This window comes from Agelaius phoeniceus, chromosome 2 (genome assembly GCF_051311805.1).
Source record: "Agelaius phoeniceus isolate bAgePho1 chromosome 2, bAgePho1.hap1, whole genome shotgun sequence".
In the NCBI taxonomy this organism is placed as follows: Eukaryota; Metazoa; Chordata; class Aves; order Passeriformes; family Icteridae; genus Agelaius; species Agelaius phoeniceus.
This window is the reverse complement of record NC_135266.1, coordinates 21,924,381-21,943,000: the sequence shown is the minus strand read 5'-3', so window position 1 is coordinate 21,943,000 and position 18,620 is coordinate 21,924,381. Positions and strand designations below refer to the sequence as shown.

At 37.2% G+C, this 18,620-nt stretch overlaps 1 protein-coding gene across 6 annotated transcripts in view; it reads left to right on the top strand.

The window, feature by feature from the left end:
- Positions 1-16,804, top strand: part of STS (steroid sulfatase) — a 107,182-nt gene extending 90,378 nt beyond the window's left edge. For 4 of the 6 annotated variants that reach the window (XM_077173299.1, XM_077173298.1, XM_077173290.1 and 1 more), the window contains one exon: positions 13,486-16,804. In XM_077173299.1, coding sequence (XP_077029414.1) covers positions 13,486-13,868 — 383 coding nt within the window. In that variant the 3' untranslated portion in view covers positions 13,869-16,804. The remainder of the gene's footprint in view (positions 1-13,485) is intronic. The other 2 variants (XM_077173293.1, XM_077173300.1) reach the window with 2 other exon arrangements.
- Positions 16,805-18,620: the final 1,816 nt, after the last annotated feature.

Here is an 18,620-nt window from a genome sequence, read left to right as displayed (position 1 = left end):
ACAGCTAAATTGTTTAGCAGGTCCATCTGCCTGGTCTGACTATCACTTGAGTGCATTTTGGTTGGTAGATTTCCTATTCTATAATCATAACTGAATTTCAGGTTTCTTTTTTTGTCTTCAGAGTCCAAGTGCCAAGACCTCAGTTAGGAACTCCCTCTGAGTATCAGTAAAAAGTTTAAGGGAGACTTTAATCTTGGACATGTGCAGGGTAAATGACAGCTAGTTAGAGATTTCTTTGGAAATGTTATAGAAAGTGTGTTTTAATTAATCACAAGATGAACTAGGGGTAAATGTCTGTCAGTGTGCAGTGCGCTATAGTATGAAGGAAGGATTACTGCAAACCACTGCTGAATGCTAAACTATACTTGGTTTACAGCTAAAAATAATTAATGTTATCCATTTTCTTTTCCATTGCAATGGATGAGGAATATGTGTAAGATTATTTGCTTTGTGAAGAACAACATAAAAATGCTTAGAAGGGGCCAGAGTAGTGAATAAAATAGAAAGAGATTTCCTAGTCTTTCCTGCTGCCATTACTATTGTCACAGATTTTATAAGGAGTATTTTGACAAAGAAACCAGCTAAAATTGAGAGATGGAGGCTGAGTTTGCAGAACTATGAATTAAAAATTTAATGTAAGATTCAACAGTCCAGAAACAACTACCAGTATGCAGATGTTTCTATTTCACAATATCATGCCATTACTCTTAACTGCAGTGAGGAGGGAGGGATATATAAAATTTATACCTGTCATGTAGTGCCAAAAGCACTTTGAGTTGTTCTGAGAAGGTACAATGTGTAACTGAATGACTTCAGACTGCGAACAGTTTTATATTCTATTTATTTATATCAATTCTTAAAATAAGAGGTTAGAGTCCTTAAAGAAAACCATAATGTATGGCAACATACTCTTACACCAGTAAAAAGGTGTATTTTATGCTCAAGGATAAAGCTTTCTTTGTTTAACTTGTCTTTGTAATTGTCTTAACATATCTTGAGCCTCCTTGTGCTGCAAGAAGTAATAATAGGTGTTGGATTGAGTTTATGAGGTAAGTGCCCTCTTCAAAGATACTTTGAAGCTTGTTAGAATTATTAAATTGAATTGTATAGCTAGTAAAAAATAAAAGATCAAGCCAAAGGCAACAAACATGTTTTCTACCCCCTCATTCACAGCAGTGGTCTACCTACTGTGCTCCAGAAACTGGAGAAAAAAAACTCCACCAGTATTCCTTTTGCCACTCATGTATCATCAAAACCCCTGGCCCTTTGTGATACTGACTGAAGTTCTAGCACTCTTGTATTTCTCACACTACAATCTGTAAGAAAATATAGCACAGAGAATGATGAACAGTGGCTGGAGTTCCCGAGGTCCATTGCTGCATTCTTCTGGTTTGAGATGAACTCACTCCATAGCTGATTACATCTCAGCTCAGCACTGTGGGCATTGTGTAGGATTATCCTATGCTGATGAATCTCTTCAGGAGGCCCAAGAGCTGGGAAGGGCTTTGTTCAAATGCTGCACCCAGGTCCATGCATCACACAGGTCGAAAGCACCTGTATTTACCTGGCTATATTAAGTAGTATGCCACATGTAGATGTGTATGCCATAAGAAGAAAAGCCAACAAGATGTTACCACTGAGATGCTGAGTAACTGAGGAATGTATGTTTGGAGGGAGAGGATGTTGCTAAGCAGACATGGGTTTAATCTTCAGGGAGGTAAACTGAACACTGATTTTTCTACAAGGCAGAGTTAGTTGTCCAATGAACAGGACAGTTAGAGTTGGTAAAACTTGATTCAGGTAGCTTCTTCCTATAGGCCTTGAGACAACATTAAATTAATTCCTCACAGTATATCCAATAATATATATCAGTGTTGCAAAGAAATAAAACAGTTTTTATTAACTGTTTTATTAAGCAATAGCACAGGTGGCCAAAAAATAATTTACTCATTATTTTTCATAATTTGTTTGAAGTAGGAGATTTGATGGAAGTTGAGCAGCATATGCAGATCCTTGCTTAAGCAATTAGTTAAGCACACAGCAGCTTCAGTCATAGAATACATTGTACTTTGCTAAATTTAAGCATGGAGTTATTATTTTAAGCTAATGTAGGACTACTTTGTTGAACTGAAGGCAAACAAGATTAAATAATCAGTAAATTCACAGGGATTTTAACATTCACTTCAGTGCACCACAACTCTACAAAAGGTGTGGAAATGGAATTTAGAATAGACAATGCAAAAGGTAATTGAGGGATGGGGCAGACCAAATGAACTGTGAGACAGTCATCTGTACCAAAATCCTTATTTAAACTCCAGAAAAAGTTTGTGAAGGATTTGTATTTGAAAAAGTTAGTAGATAAAACACCAAGTGAAAGGAGTATGCCAATAAAATGTCTTTGTCTTCTGCAATAAAGGAAATGAATGATAGTAGCACAAAAGTTACAACAGAAGACACCATACATCAAGAGAGCTCTTAGAAAATACATTGTGGAGAACAATTGTGCAGTGGCAGGGGGATGAATTAGATGACAAAAAGAAAATTCACTTGAAATACCTGAAATGAGATTTTGTTCTTATTTTCTACAACTGGAACCTAAGAAACTGTACTTTTATATGAGCAAGACACAGCATCTCATAAGCAGTGTTGATGTAGATGTGCTGTAGTTAGCGACTGCATTTCAAAGGTCATTGAATGACCATTAAGGATAAGTAAGGCTCATTTTAAAAAAGTATGCAGAAGTAACATATATGAGCAAGGAAGGCAAACCTCTCTATTTTCTGGCCATGTCAGTGATATTTATAGGTTTTACATGTGCTTGAGAGGAAATTTTTAACATCCTATGGATGAACACTGTGGGATTTTCATAAGCAGCAGCACCTTGTAGATAGGTATTTGGTCTTAAAAACAAAATTGAGGGTACACAAGAGAATACTGGAGAGACAAGTTCAGCTTTCTAAGCAGGGTGACACTTCATCCTGAAGGTGAGTCCAAGAGGACTGGGTGACCCCTGCACTGACAGAGCAATGTCTTCCAGCACCTGAGCAGAATGAGCAGAGCTGGGTGCTGGTAACAGACTCCACAGTAGCCCCAGTCCTGGAAAGGTGCTAAGTCAAGTTCAAGGTCTACCCAGGGAGTGCATTAAGGAGCAGGAGGAGATGAGAGCACAGACAGAGCTGGAAGGAAGGCTATAGCCTAGAGACATCCAGAGACAGGGCTGGGAACTGGCGCTGCTGCACCACTCGGGCAGGGACTGATGGCCTTGGGCTGAGCTGAAATGGGAATCCTGGTCCATGGGCAGGGTGTACAGATGAGGGTCCCCCCGAGGGCTGGGCAGGGCCAGTGAGGCTTTTTGGTGCCTTCAAGACTCATAACACCTTGTTTTTTTAGCAAACTCTGAAGATGGTGATGACAACATGTACATGTATACTATACTGTGTAGATGCCTACAGCTGAGCTAACCCCAGCGAGTCGCTCTCATCAAAAGAGAAACAAGCATAACTCTTCTCATCCTAAACACCTCTAACAAAGTTAAGAAGCAGATAACTATTGGCTGGTAACTAGCTTACATAAAGACCAGCACGTTGGTTGCAGTGATCCAAAATTAAGTGAGGTGAACCAGATTGTCAGATTGAATGCTAAGTAGCAGCAAAGTGATGAGCAATAAATCCTATTTTAGTAACATGAATTTAAAAGTGGAGATGCCTTGCTACCTTTTTCACATTCTGAAAAATAGTATTATTGGGCTAAGTGACAGGAAGAATACTCTAGGAGACTTTTGAAGTTGACTAGGAATTTTAGACTCAGGGAATTTATTTAGTGTATTTTTTTCTTTTAAATCACCAGAGATTCAAAAAAGGACCTGTCTACACATATAGATAAATAAGATAGTCATTAAAATGTGCAATAAAATGCAAAGAGTTAACTGGTTTTGGAACAAAAAGCAGCATCTTATTCATTCATTAGTGTCATGAAAGAACTGGCAAGAATGGTCAGAAAGATATTGAAATGCAAATCCTGACTTGAGTGGCAGTGTCATAAATATCTTTAAAATCTAATTAAGAAAGTGCCTCTCACTATGCTTGTTCAATTTTCCTTTTAACACAAGACTGAAATTGTCATTTACTTTACCTGTCAGCTATCAGCTCTCTAGTAATCTTTTTACTTTTTCCTACAGGTGGTGTTGGTGATGGGGCAGCTCTTATTGTGGAAGCATAGGTGTCCTTCCACAAAATCACTTTAAAAAACATCATTAGTGTCACTTAAACCTCATTCCTTGTCACCAGATTTTGTCTTATTAGCAACACACAGTGCAAAGTAATGTATCAAAGAAATTGCACAAAATCTTGTAGCAAAAAGTAGCAAGCTTCCATAGATACACAGAAATATGTTTCACTGATATTAGACATTTGCATGCTAGAGTTTACAGCAAAGTTGTTTCTTGAGGTTTCCTCAAGAGTAGAAGACAAATGCTGCAGGCCACTTTTCTGGATTTGAGTACTGCCATTGATGAAAAGTCAGTGTGACATGGATTAGTGTTTGTTCTCCACTGAAGGACTTAAATAGCATCAAGTATCTGATTCATAATATGTAGGTCATGGGAGAAAAGTCACTTTTCCTTCAGTAATAACTCAGGAGTCTTCACATTACTTACAGCACATTTTTGTTGGACAGAGAGCAGCCCCTTTCTCCCCTCTGAACTGTGTCCTTTTACAGTGTTTTTCATCTTTTTCCTGTCTGTTTATTCATCTTGCTCCCTTTATTTCTCATCTCACTGATAGTGAATCCTCTTTTGATCCTCTTAATTGATCCAACCCTTGTGTGACTCTCCCTTCTGTGACTGCAGAAGCTATAATGAACTCTGACCCTCATGAGGGTTTTTCTGTCATTTGCCTTTTGTTTTTCAATCTCACAAGTTCCTTGACTTCCAGTGTACTCTCTAGAGAAGCCTCCTATTTTAGAAGTGGGTTTGGAATTAGTTTTTTTGTTGTTGATGATGATTTCTCAAAGATCTTTATGGTCTCTTTCTTTACTCATTTTATTTTTGATTATATCAAAAATAAATATCTTTTTGCTCTGCATGAAACATCTAATCACTTACTACTGTTTCTTGCTCTAGTTCATTGCAACCTTTTAATATACTTGATTATTGAAGATATTTTGTTTCCCTGCTTCCTAACTTGCTTTATGAGCATCATCTTCACTCCATGTTTGCCCCCATTGTTTTTTTTCCCCTCTCTCTACCTGATCTTCCCCATGTCATGGATGCACCACAATCAAGGAAAGCTTCCAAAAATCTCAAATCATCTCCCAGATCCCTTCTTCGTGTTCTGTGTTTCAACCACAGCACTGGAGGAAGCAAAACAAGCATCAAATGTCATTTACCTAAACTATCTCATTAAGAATTTTAATATGCTATCTTGAGCCTCATATCAGAGCAGCTGCAGTTGAATTTGGGTGACACAGTTATGGACATATTATTTGATAAGTGTGAAATAACATGACTGTCAAAAGAGAGAAGAGCATGAAGAGCATGAAGAGACACCAGGAAACAGTTTGTATCAAGCTCAAGAAAATTGACCTAATCATCTGATACAAATTTCTGCTCACAATTTTTTAGGTAGGAAAGTGTTCCCCCTGACAAGCATGACAAATACTGTTAAAGTATTTTCTTGCCTTTGCTCTGCTCTGTGTTGGTGGCAGCAGAGTTATTGTTAGGCTCAGGCAGAGCTATTTATACCCTGGGATTTGCAGTGCTCCATTCCCTACCATCATTCCCCTACTTATTCTGGGAGAAAGAGAAAGAGAGAGAGTGAGAGAGATATGAATAAAGGGAATGAAAAGAAATTAAATACCATCCTTTAAAAAATACTAACTCTACTCCTAATCATAGCAAGAGCATGAAACAAATTTATTATCATAGTTATTTAAGCTGAAATGGAGACCTTTTTTTATTCCCTTTCTGCTTCTTGTCTTATTTTCACATCCCTTTATCCTGGTTTAGAGTGCAAGCTAAGAGGCAGGAATATGGCTGCAGTATGGAAGGCACAAGCCAGACTTCCTGTAAAACCCAAAAAACCAGCAACATAAACCAAAAAAACAACCCCCCCCCCCCAAACCCCTCCCCCCCAAAAAAAAAAACAAACCAAAAAGCCCCTGTAAAACTCCCCAAAAAAACCCAACAACAAACCCCTGAAAATTCCAAAATTATTTTGTATTAATTGAATGACAGACCTAAGTAACCGTTTATGAAAATGATGCTGGTATTTCCATCTAAATCCTCTATAAGGAACAGTTAAAACCTATTTTTCTCATCTGCATCCACTGGACATGTTTCTCTGTTCTTGATTCTCAGAGGAAGGAGATTTTAGCAGGTTATTGCACTTCTGAAAGGTAAAGCCTATTTTTCACTGCACATTGTACATGCATTTTTAAGCTCAAAATTATAAGAGAGAGTCAGGATTCTTTCCTTTTTCCATTACTTGCTGTCATCTGGAGAATAGCTGGAGATTTCTACATCCACTTTGTATTCAACCAAAACAAGAAAATATTCCCATTACTTTACTAAAACTCTCCAAAGTCAGACATTTTTGCTGCCTGAAACTGTGAAATCAAGTTTGGCTTTTGCATAAAGGTCCAAACTAAAGAACTGTTGGATTTCTCTGAAATACCATTGCCTCAAACAAGTCAATGTGAAAGAGAAAATACACTTCTAGAAATGTTCCTAGGAACAAATTTGTAATTTGTACCAGAGTCCCTGCTGATCATCTGTAAGAGAACCTCCTGTGCTATGTCCTTTTCATGCTAAGGTTTTTAATTCAGGATTTTGAAAGATTTTTGCATTGTTTGCTCAGTATCAGGAGAATTGCAAATTTATGGTTTAACATTGCTTGTAATCTTTTACTAGTTTCATATTCTGGAAAATACATGCATTTTCTAACACTGGGATAAAAACTGCTGTCTCATATTTCTGACGCTAAACTGGACATACATCTTTACAATAAAACCAAATTTCAGCTATTGTTTTTTTTTTTTTTTAAATATTTAGGACTGCCTGATACTGATATTTTTTGCACCAAATTACTTGCAAATGTTTGCTTTCTTCAACTCAATTTTTTTTGTCTCAAAAAAGAAACTCCTTTGCTCTGTTGTCTTCTATGCTTAACTGAATGAATCTTAATTTTTTTTTTCAAAAGGTTGCCTAAGTGACCTAGTAACTTTATAAAAATAAAAGAAAAATGAAATCATTCAACTAGCTAGGACACTTGTAAGGAAGAGTAATTCACCATTTTCTTTGACTTTTTAAAGTAAAGAAAATTATTATTCCATGTTCTTTGGCACAGCACAAAATTTCAGGCAACTGCAGCTACAAAATTTCTATTTTTCATTTTTAAAGTAACTTTGAACAATTATTTCTTTGGCTTTAGATGTACATCTGGTAACTTAAATGTTAGGCATGATAGTAATTTTCATATTAATTATTTTGAATACTTCATTATCATTTCATGTATCAACAGCTTATTTTTTGACATCCAAATTTTGAAAACTTTCTGAAGATAATAATTTATTTTAAAAAATTCCTGGGGATGGGTTTGGCTTTGGCTGACTCCAACTTATCTAAAAATATTTGCAGAAATTTCTTAGGACTTCAATGGCATCTTTCTCCCATATGTTTGACTAGTATCAGAAAAATTGCTGTCTGAATCTTCCATATCTGTTCTTTTCACTCAGAAAAATTGCATCCACCTTATGAAAGAGGGAAATGATTGTACCAAATTTATTTTCTGTTTGTAAAATGTGATCTTGAAGGACAGGAAAAATAATCCAAATACAAAACACAGTTCTGAATAGGTTTCTCTTTTGGTTTTGCTATCTTTGGCAAAGTGTTTCTGCTTTGTTCCTAAGGGTGTTCTTAACTGATAAATTGATTACTGAAAGGGTGTTCTTAATCTCTTACTGACTCCCATGGAAAACAACTACCTGAAAATCAAGACTATTTTTTTCATAAGCAAAAAAATAAGGCTTTTCTGTTTTCAAGGGCTTCTTATATAGATTGAAAATGAGCAGGTTTTTTTGGGTGGTTTTTTTCTGGTTTGGTTTGGTTGAGGTTGCTTTTTTTTGTGTGTGTGCCAACATTATCTTCTGTCTTCAGCATGCCATCAGCTGCTCCTCAGATGAACTGAAAATTACATGGACCATTCAGCAGATAAATATTCTTCTAACAAATCTTTAGCAGGTGTCTGGATTATTTACATGAAATTGCTACAGATGGAATTTTTCTTCCAGAGCAATATGTATTCTTCCATGTTGCTATCACCTAAGACATCTCAATATGAGGCATAACATGGCATTATAGCACTTCCTACTTTAGCAGCATAATTTCTATACCCACAGATTCTTCTCTTTTAGGACTTTCTTCAACAAGAAAACACTGCAAATGATCAATCAATTCTTTTTGAAGGTGATGATGAAGAATTCAGGAAAATAATTCTTTTTGATCTACTACAATTCAACAAGATAATCTTGACTTTTGAGCAGAATTCAGTGGAAGTTTCTCATACCACAGCACTTACTCTAGATAATGAGCTCAGTCATGAGATTTCTGTCTTCAGCAGTCTGAGCATGGTTTCAGTGTGTCTTGTATTTTTCCTGCAGCAGTTGTTCAGTGAGATTATTAGATATTCAAGAATGTGCAATGCTTTCTGGTTTACTGGATACTTAACACTGTAGGATTTTTTCTAAATATTTTAAAATCACTGCTACTGCTGGTTTTTTCCATGGGATTCACTCAAATACTGTAAGTTCTGCACAGTTCTTTATGCAAGTCTCTTCTAGCAACAACTGATTGTTGTAAACCAACATTGTGTCTTTGTATATCACTCAGTTGTTCTCCACCTACACTGGGACATCATGTGCTGTCTTTTGACTGGTGCAACAAAATAACACTAGAAGATACCCAGACACTTAAAACTATCTAAAAAAAAAAAAAGCTATCACTTAAAAGCTATCTAAAAAATATAAAAAAATAAGTAGTTTTCATTGTAAGAACAATAAAGTTACAAATTTTTAAATTCAAATTGAGTATTTTTATTAGCTGTTAGAGAAATGCACATAGTCATAAAAATAATGTGTCATTTCATTACAGTAACCAAATAGTGTTGTCTTTGCTATATAGAGCTATATATAGTTCTACAGGAATTTCACAACTGAAGCCTTTTCTGCATAGTTAAATGATTGAAGAGCTGAATATATGTGTTATCTGCTATGAATAAGATAGGCAGAGAACCTAAAAATTCTGAATGAACTTAGAGGAAGCAGGAAGAAAGGATTCAATCTAATAACAAGAGTTATCTGAAGAAAGTAATTTTCAAGTAAGTTTCAGTTTTCATCTGCTACTGTTTAGAAACATTGAAAAGCATGAGTTAGAGTGCGGGAGTTGACAATGGCTACAGAGCACACCTGAGACACAGAAAAGTCTGTCTCAATTTATGTTGGTCTGCTACACCCAAATGGCTCCCCTCAGAGGCATCTGAGTTCAAGCAGGGACTAGCTCCCCAATATACAGTGGAGAACAGCCCTGGTTAACTTGTTCTTCTACAGAAAGAAGCAACACAATAATATAAGCAAAGGAAATGACAGTAGCTGCAAACCTATAAACCTACTGTCATAGATTAAATGCAGTGAAAATGAACTCCAGGCAATAAGACAACAATAGCTTCTATGCACATCAAGAACTGCTTATCAGAAAACCCTCACTTGCCATCAATGATTAAGAAGGGTGTTTTTATAACAGAAATGGCATCCCTATCCAGTGTGTCACTTCATCTTGAATATATTAATATATCTTACTGAGAGACTTTTATTTAATCTCAAGGTGTCAACCAGTCTGTTGGAGCAACTATTGTCTGTATGAGAGGATAAATAGCTGGGTAAAGGATAATAAAAGGAGTCTTCTAGGGAGATTGAACACTGAACAACTATGTTCATAGCAGATTTACTTGGAATAATGACAACCCCTTTAATTTGAAATTATTTAGAAGTACAACTTCTTTAATTTTTGTTTTTCTTAACATGTAAAGGAAAGAGGTATTCTGAGAGCAAACTTACTGGACAGCTCAGAGAACTGGAGAATTGCAGGAAAATAGAACTGAAATTATTTGTGAAGCACTGGGGCGGGACCTTTAAGGGTGCTGCAGGCTTAGAGCCTGCCTGCTGTTTCAGAAGGGGTTTGATATACTTGGCTTTGGGGAAACCCTGACAATTTTACAACTAACTTCACTGTGGAAGAGACATACAGTTATCTTTATATAACAAGGGTTTACTATCCAGATGCTTTGGAGAACACAGGTACCGTTAATTACTGGGAGATTAATTTGATCCTTGTAGTTAGCTTTCTGACAGAATGAGATTTTATGTCAGCTGAGAGACTGGGAAAGAGCTCTCTCTTTTTAATATCATGCCTTATACAGTTCATCAGCTTTACTGATTGGAAGTCTGACAGTTCCTAATGTCTCCTGGTATACTGGCTGCTCCTCAGCCACAGACACTGACAGATAGGCTTTAGTTTTTATCATGCTTAGAAAAGAGGTGTTTAAATTCTGCTGCTGCTTCTCCAGCACAACATGCAGTTCCAGAAACACTGCTGCAGTGCAACAGATAAACATTGCACAGGAACAGGCTTTGCACTCCCAGAGCTCAGTGTTTTGTGACATTCTGTAGCTGCTTATCTGATAAAGTAGCATCAGCTTTTCAGAACACTAGCAGTGTCTCTTAGACACAAGATGATGTCACGTATGCCTTGTCCCCAAACCCACACATGATTTTGAAACATGCTGTATGCTCTGCATTTAACAAAACCTAAACAAGTCTTTCTTTTGTGTGGGGAAAAAAAAATCATGGTGCAACTTCCTTATTTCTTTCTTTCCCCATTTCTTACCTATATCAGCTGCTTGTACTGGCTTCCATTAATTCGGAGTTCCCAATTTTGTATTGCTGTCTGTAAGCCCTTCAGCAGACCTGGTACTACAATGCCCAACACTAAAAAAAGTGGCTGAAAATTTTCTTTTCAATGTCATTCATGTCAACCTGAAAGACCAATGTGTGGGAAGACAGCTTAACCACAAAGTTCTCATGTGCGTGGCCTAATTGGAATTTCTTTTAACTGACATTTTGGTAGCCATATAATTTTTTTTCTGCTGATCTTCTGTCAAGTTGTTATAGCGTTGTGAATCAAATTCTCAGGCTGGCAAGCGTTTCATGGTCTATGATGGCACACAGTGCACTGAATAACCAAGACCTTTGGCTTTTTTATGTTTTTTATCATCCATCTTGCCAATTAAACATGTCTGAGGAGCCTGAACCAATGCTTAGTACAGAGTTACATGCCTTCTCAGAATAAAAATTCTAAATCTCAGCAAACAAGAGATAAACTTCTTGGAAATGTTTTGCACAAAAGTTCAAAGAAATTTAAGAGGCAGTATTTGATTTTGTTTATTTTAATTCTAAGAAAACAAGAGACTTAAGTGCTAGACCAACCTTTCAAAATGTTACTGGAGGCAGATGAAGGAATGCCATCTTATGCTACCTGACCTTATCTTGCTTTGCCTTCCTTTAAATTTCCTTTCATTTTTTCCCAGTAAGACTGTGCCATTGCGGCTGTCACAGCTGGAGCCTTTTAAAACCTGCCACGTCCCATTGTCTGTGCCAGCAACTCACTCAGCCTTTAAAAGTCCTTCCCCTTTGCTGACTTCCAAGAAGCATTTAGAGTCTTCTCCCAGTCTAATGTGTATAATAGCCATCACCTATCTGACCCTGATTTAAGTGGAGACCAAGTGAACTGGTAGTCCCCAGGCTCTGTCATTGAATTGGTTCCTAAAGGAAAAATCGCTTCTAATGTGAAAAATGCTGTGGAGTGGAAGAAGCTGTAAAGAATCTTAAGGTCACCTACTGTCCTTTAAATCCATCCTATAGTCTCAAACTGCAGTCTGTGACCCTTAAGTCTGCTGAAACATTTCTCTTTAAATCTGTTTTTATTCTTTAAAAGCTGAGTGTGATGTAGTTACAGCATGGTGTATACCAGTTTCTCTCTGCTCTTCCCATCTCACATTTCTAGTGCCTTCCACTCTGTTGTACCAATGAATTGATTAATAAATATTAACTACTGTAGCACACATAGATCTTTGAAAGTCTCTTACTTGGTTAACAGGCTTTCTGTGACCTTAACAAAATTCAACAAAATACCAAAAAGAGATTTTTCACTCAGTATTTAAAAACTTGAGATGATAAAAAAATCACAGTAGGGTGCTGAGAAATGTAAATTACTGATGACTACAGTTTTCCAATGTTTTTATAGTCTCAAGTGGACAGTTAATCTGACATTGCAGATCTCAGTTGTTTAGTAACCTGTTTTTATTAAGAATAAAATACAGATTTTTCTTACTCTAATTAATTATTCTTTGTTCCATTTCTGAAGAACTGTATACTTCATTGGCTGTAGGAACACGGTGTGCTTCCCTGGAAGTTCTGTTCTGTCTGTTTCTGCCTTTCCTGTTTGTTCTCTGATACTTGAGGGAAATAGTAACGACTTTCTTGTTCATAGCTTTCTTGTTAAGTGTTTTTTGATCCTCCTCTTTGAGGGTGCTTCTTGAAAGAACCAACTGATATTTGCCAATTCTTATTCCAAGAAATAGCTAGGATTTTCAAGCAGTGAAAGCACCAACTGAAGTTACATAAGGACGGGCAGTTCCATTTTCTGTATACAGAAAATCAAACTAAGAATGACCAGTCTATAAATTAAGAACTTTGGTCCTCATTTTGCAAAGCAGAACGTCACCTAAGAGTTGTGCTACTGTAACTGTTATTTTAAATTTATATTTGGAAAAATCATATAGAAGCATAAGACAGGAATTTAGCATCCCTTATGACTTTCCATGTCATCCTGTTATCCCATTTAATAAAATGAGTATCCAGGTGTTTGCAATGAAGAAATGGGGCAGAAGACAATGGGTTAATACAACAAAGAGAGGAAGAGAGGGAAAAGGTAACAATGAAATTATTTAGATAAGCAAAATGAGAAGCAGACAGGGCCCAGCAGTGGGTAAATATAGTCAAGGGGCAAAAATAAGTTTTAATAAGCCTTGAAGAAGACTTAGTATATATTTCTGCAAATCTTAGCATTGTTTATATAAAACTCAATGTTATTTAAAGTATTCTATAATTTGGTTAATCAGAATTCTTCCAAGGGAATGAAATTATCATAGTTGCTTCATAAATATGTGTAGCGTGAAAATCATGATGTTTTGCTTATTTTTGCTTTGCTCTATCTTGTTTTAGTCTTTTAGTATGCTGCAGTTTTTGTTACAGAGTGTCTGTACTTTTTACCAAAAGACTGACTTCCCATGTTGGTGGAATTTCCTAAGACCAAGGAACTTCCATTTTGTTATTTTATCACTTTATCACCGACTGTTTTGTGGCTGTAAATTGCAGGTGAATCTATCTGGAAGGTCTTCTTCTTCACTCCCAACTTCAGTCCTGAGGACTCCAATGGTTGCTATGATTCTCACGTTTGCTTCTGCCATGGAGGATTCATTACACGACATGATCCTCCACTGCTCTTCGATCTGTCCAGAGACCCTGAAGAGAGAGTGCCACTGACTCCAGAAACTGAGAGCCGTTTCTATGAAATCATCAGGGTCATACAACAAGCAGTAGACAACCACACCAAATCCCTGCATGCTGTTCCTAACCAGCTGTCATGGGACAACCTTCTCTGGAAGCCATGGCTCCAGCTCTGCTGCTCATCTCTCTTTCAGTCTTGTTACTGTGACTATGAGTCAGGAGGGGGTCCGCTGCAGGTGCATTTGGGATAAATAAGCTGCAATTCCCTTTCAGAAACTGGACCAGCTGAGTGTGAGTGTCTGACTTGAACTTAGGGTACAAGCCTTCAGAAGGTTTTGTTGTGTTGGTGGAGGACCAGTCTTCAAATACATATTGCAGTAGAAGAGAATTTCAGTCAAGAAAATGTGCCAGGAGAGGGAAGGCAAGACAGACCTCTGTCCTTATCACACAGCATGAAGGACACATTGCCGTCCTCATATACACATGGGTAGAATTGTAGGCATTTTCTATGGGAGATAATTTTCTAGACCTTCAGCTTGTGCTTTTGTCTTACACAGCAAAGAATTTACCTATCAGTTCTGTCAATCACAACTACTAAATGCACACTTTCCTGTCCTTTTTACTAAGTGTTATCCATTAGTAGGACATAGCACTGAGTAATTGAAAACAGAGAGATAATAGTGGAGAGGTCCTCCTGTGACAGTCATTTGGTAACTGATAGATAGGTTAAGAGCAGACTTGCAACAGATCTCTGTTAACAACCATGACAAATATGAAAAAACTGACAGCTTGCCAACAGTCTAACTTTGAATGTGCCATAAAAATGCATAGAGCTATGGTAGTAGAAGACCTTGTGTCTGTACTAAAATGATGCTCCCCAGCATCCCTGCTGTTCTTCCTATTGCATGGCAGCAACCTTTGTTTCAAAAGGACACCACTTCAATTGCACCAGCTGCGTGTTTGAGTGTGTACCACAAGTCTCCATATATACATATATATATATATATATGTATATGCATATGTGTGTGTGTGCATAAATCCTTCAATCCCTGATACAGGCACACCCTTATGATCATATTCCAACTGATAAAAGAAAATATTTGGTCCATACTTGATATATGAGTTCCAAATTTACATGACACTACAAATTTGTCTTTCACCTATTTGTCATACCTATTCTTCCATTGATGAAAGTAATCACAAATAAATAAAATTTGGTCTTCCTTTAAATATCTTTGCCATCTTTTAAGCTCTCTGAATAGGATCTATCATTTTCTGAAAATAAGCTTGGGCTTGAGTACTTAAAGCCAAATATAACTGTCTCTGAGTTCTCAGCAAGGTCTTGGGAAATCTACTGTCCTCAAGGGCTAATTTTTGTATCCATTTTTATCTCTGTCTTATTCAGGCACATTTTCTTTCCCCTCTACAGGCAGACAAACTATTTTCTTTGGCATATTGCAGATGAAAAGAAGATATCAGCAAAATACTAAAATGATTTGATGCCTGATAATAGAAGGTGACTTACTCCTTATCAGAAAGCAGCAGTTAATTCCCACATTACAATGTATTAAAAGCTGTTTGGGGCAAAAGTGATCTGTGATGATAGTAATGCAGTAGCTTCAGTCAGCCAGCATTAAGGTTGTGACCCAGTTCTTGTAAGCTATTGAAGCCTTTCCTTAAAAAATATATTGTGATAAATGGTATACTTCTCTATCTGTAAAACCTAGGCTTTATTTGATTTTTCCATTGCAGTTTCATTCAAAATTTCATTCTCCACAATACCCAGAAGCCTCTCCTGGGAAATGTACTTTTTCCTTGAAGTCCTATTTTTGATGTTTCACCTTGTGTTCATGATCTTAATTATACCCTCAGCAAATTCTCTGCAGGAGGCAAAGCCCCATGACCAATATTTATCACTGAATGTACTACATAACCTTAGGAAGAAAAATGCCTCTCATTTGAATACAAATATTCTTCCATGAGAGTGGCTGCCTTTCAATGTCATGGCAGGATCTGTACATCCCAAATTTTTGGTCCTCACCATGTGGCCCTAGAACCCCTTGGGGCATGGCATTGGTGCCAGCATGTCCCTCCTTGCAGCCAAAGGGCAGCACTCAGGCCTAGCTGTGGCCAGAGTGCAGAAACACCACGGTGTGGAGGGATGCTCTTTCCAACTCCCACAGCTCTGCCACAGCTTACACAAAAGCTTTTCAAACAAGAACTCCTGAAGAAAATGGAAAAAAAAAAGTGTTGTGTTCAGTGTACAGTGCTAACTCAGACAAGGGGTTTGGTGTCATTAGTTCTACTTTGTTTCCACAGTTTCTGGTCTGTGACCTTTCAGAGTACTAAATGTATATTCTCAAGGACACCCACACTGACTTTTTTTTAATCAGGAAGACACTGTGTTGCTATTATTTCTTTTTCTTTCTTTTTGCAGGTGCAAGAATTCTTTGTTCTGCTAGGCACAACAGCTGTTCTGTGCTGCTTGATCAAATATCAAAAATGATGACTTTTCTACTGCTCTGATTTCTTCTTGCCTGAATATGATGTTTCTCTCATACCCCCCTTGGCTTTTGATGCCATCTTTCTAATCTCCTTTCTTAAAACATCCACACCCCTGAAATATTTTTCCATCTATTTCTTTACCACTCAGTCCTTCTGTTTGCTTGTCATATTAATTGTAATGGCTATGTTGCCTTAATCAATCAGAAAATGCAAAGTTGTCTTTGTCATAAAATTTGACTCGTAAGGCTCCTTGACTCTGCTAACCTCCTGGTTATTTAAGATCCAAAAGGAATGAACTTTGCATTATGAAATATAAGGAATAAAAACATACCTGAGATGTTGTTTAATATAAATAATATAAAATATTTCTTGTTTGTGGCACAAACTTAATATTTTACAAAATATAATTTAGTACAATGTTTAATACTTTGACATAAGCAATAAAATCTGAAATCCATTCTTAAAATTATTCCTTCAAGAAAGATTCTGTGAAGAACAGGGAAGTATTTTTCGTATTCTTTGTTAATACCATTTCATTTAAAACCTAAAATAAACCTTCCTTGTATTGCAAATGTATTATATTTTTCAGTACTATACCTTCTGTTCTGGAGATGGCGTGTCAGATCAGGGTAATTAAAGTAGTCTTGTTTATCTGCAAAATAAAATGTGAAGGACAATATAACATTTGTGTAATGGCACTGCCTGATCTAGCAAGGAAAAGTTTTGTTTTTAACAACAGGTTATTGATGGCATATACCTGTTTCACAATTTACTAACAAGGAAGGCTCAAGGAGAGTGTGCTGCTCTGATACTTGGAAACTGACTTTCAATCTATCATTTAATGAGCACTGCTCTTGTAACATGGTGCCTGTTTATAGGATATGTCATTTTAAACAGGGAGTTCAGCTTCAGAGGGTAGTGTATTCCTCTACAGTATTGTTTAACAGTATCATGTCCTAATTTGTGACAGAGTCCCTGTACAGCCCAGAGCAAGTCATTTAACTCATTTCTCAGCTCCTCTGCTGCACTCAGAAGAGGAAAACAGTATTTCTCTAACTGCTGGGAATACTGAAAGAACAGAAAATGCTGAATGTGGTAAGCTGGTAAAGGTGAACTTTCTAGTACCTTCTCTATAGAACACACAATTTAAAAGCTGGAAAAACAGGATGTAGAAGATCCCCCTAGACGGTAGGTGATACCCTTAACTTGAGGTTTGCAGGTGGGTTCTGTGTGTTATTTAGTGGGATTGTGATCTGGAGGAGAAAGAATAGATGGCTAAAAAAGATACACACTTAGGATTCAGAGAAAGTTTTAAGTCCCATTTTTATAATTATATTTATTCTCTTTTTTAGCAGTCAGGAAACTATGTGGGATAATAAATAATGTTTTTCCCTCAGGGACTGGATGTCACAGGTTCTCAGCTCTTAAAAATAGAGATGTCCCGACTTGCCTCCAATTATGGTCAGAAAAATCAAAAGTTAAAAAAAAAAGGGAAATAGGAGCTTTGGCGAGAGGTGTCAGCTTGCTTAAATCCAACTGAAAGTTTGCACAGAACTAAGAGAATCTGTTCTGTATACTTCACAGGTCAGTGAGAATCATCACTTGCCAGCAATCATTTATTTCACACTGTAGTAATGGGAAATCTGGATATTCAGATATGTGGACAATGTAAAAAATTTCACTTAAAATATCACTTGATATAGGAAAAAAAGGAAAAAGAAAGAAGAAGAGTGCAAGCATAGCTACAAAAATCATATGTTCTATTGAAGTGTGTTTATTAAAAAGTGTTTTAATTTATGTTTTTGGCATCCATTACTACAATAATTTTTACTTACATTAGAACATATAGTTCTGTGCTTAAGATATATCTTTTCATCTTCTCTCTCATTTCCCTTTCCTCTGGCATTGCCTGTGCAGTATCCAAAATATGCAGTAAGGAGCAAGAGGCGGCCACCCTGCCCACTACAAGCAGTGCGGTCAGACACGCGGGCAGGAGGGAAGGCTTGGGCAAAACTCTGCATGGGAACCACCAGGAAGCAAAGAGTGTCTGGGGCTTATCTCCAATCTAAAGACAGAGATCTGGAAATTGACCCTGAGATTAGGTAACTGGTTAAACTGGTTAAGCTGGTTGGAGAGCAGAACTAATAACACCAGAGTTCAGGGTTGGATGCCCATGGGGGCCATTCACTGAAGAGCTGGACTTGATGATCATTCTGGGTCCCTTCAAACTAAGAATATCCTGTGATTCTGTGAAATTGCTGCTTCCTCTGGGTCTGTCAGAGACTGCAGGTGACCAGGAGGAATGAGGTCCCCACTGTGTCCAACGGGACTGTCATGTGTTCTGCAACAGGGTCCTTCTGTGTCAGGATGTCAGGTGGAAATTAGTTTGGAACCCACAGGATGCAGGACCTCTTGCCTCTGAATAATCATACCAAGCAGACTGCTCCTGAATCATCATACATGAGGTGACAGATCTTAGTCTGACACTCTAAGGCAGC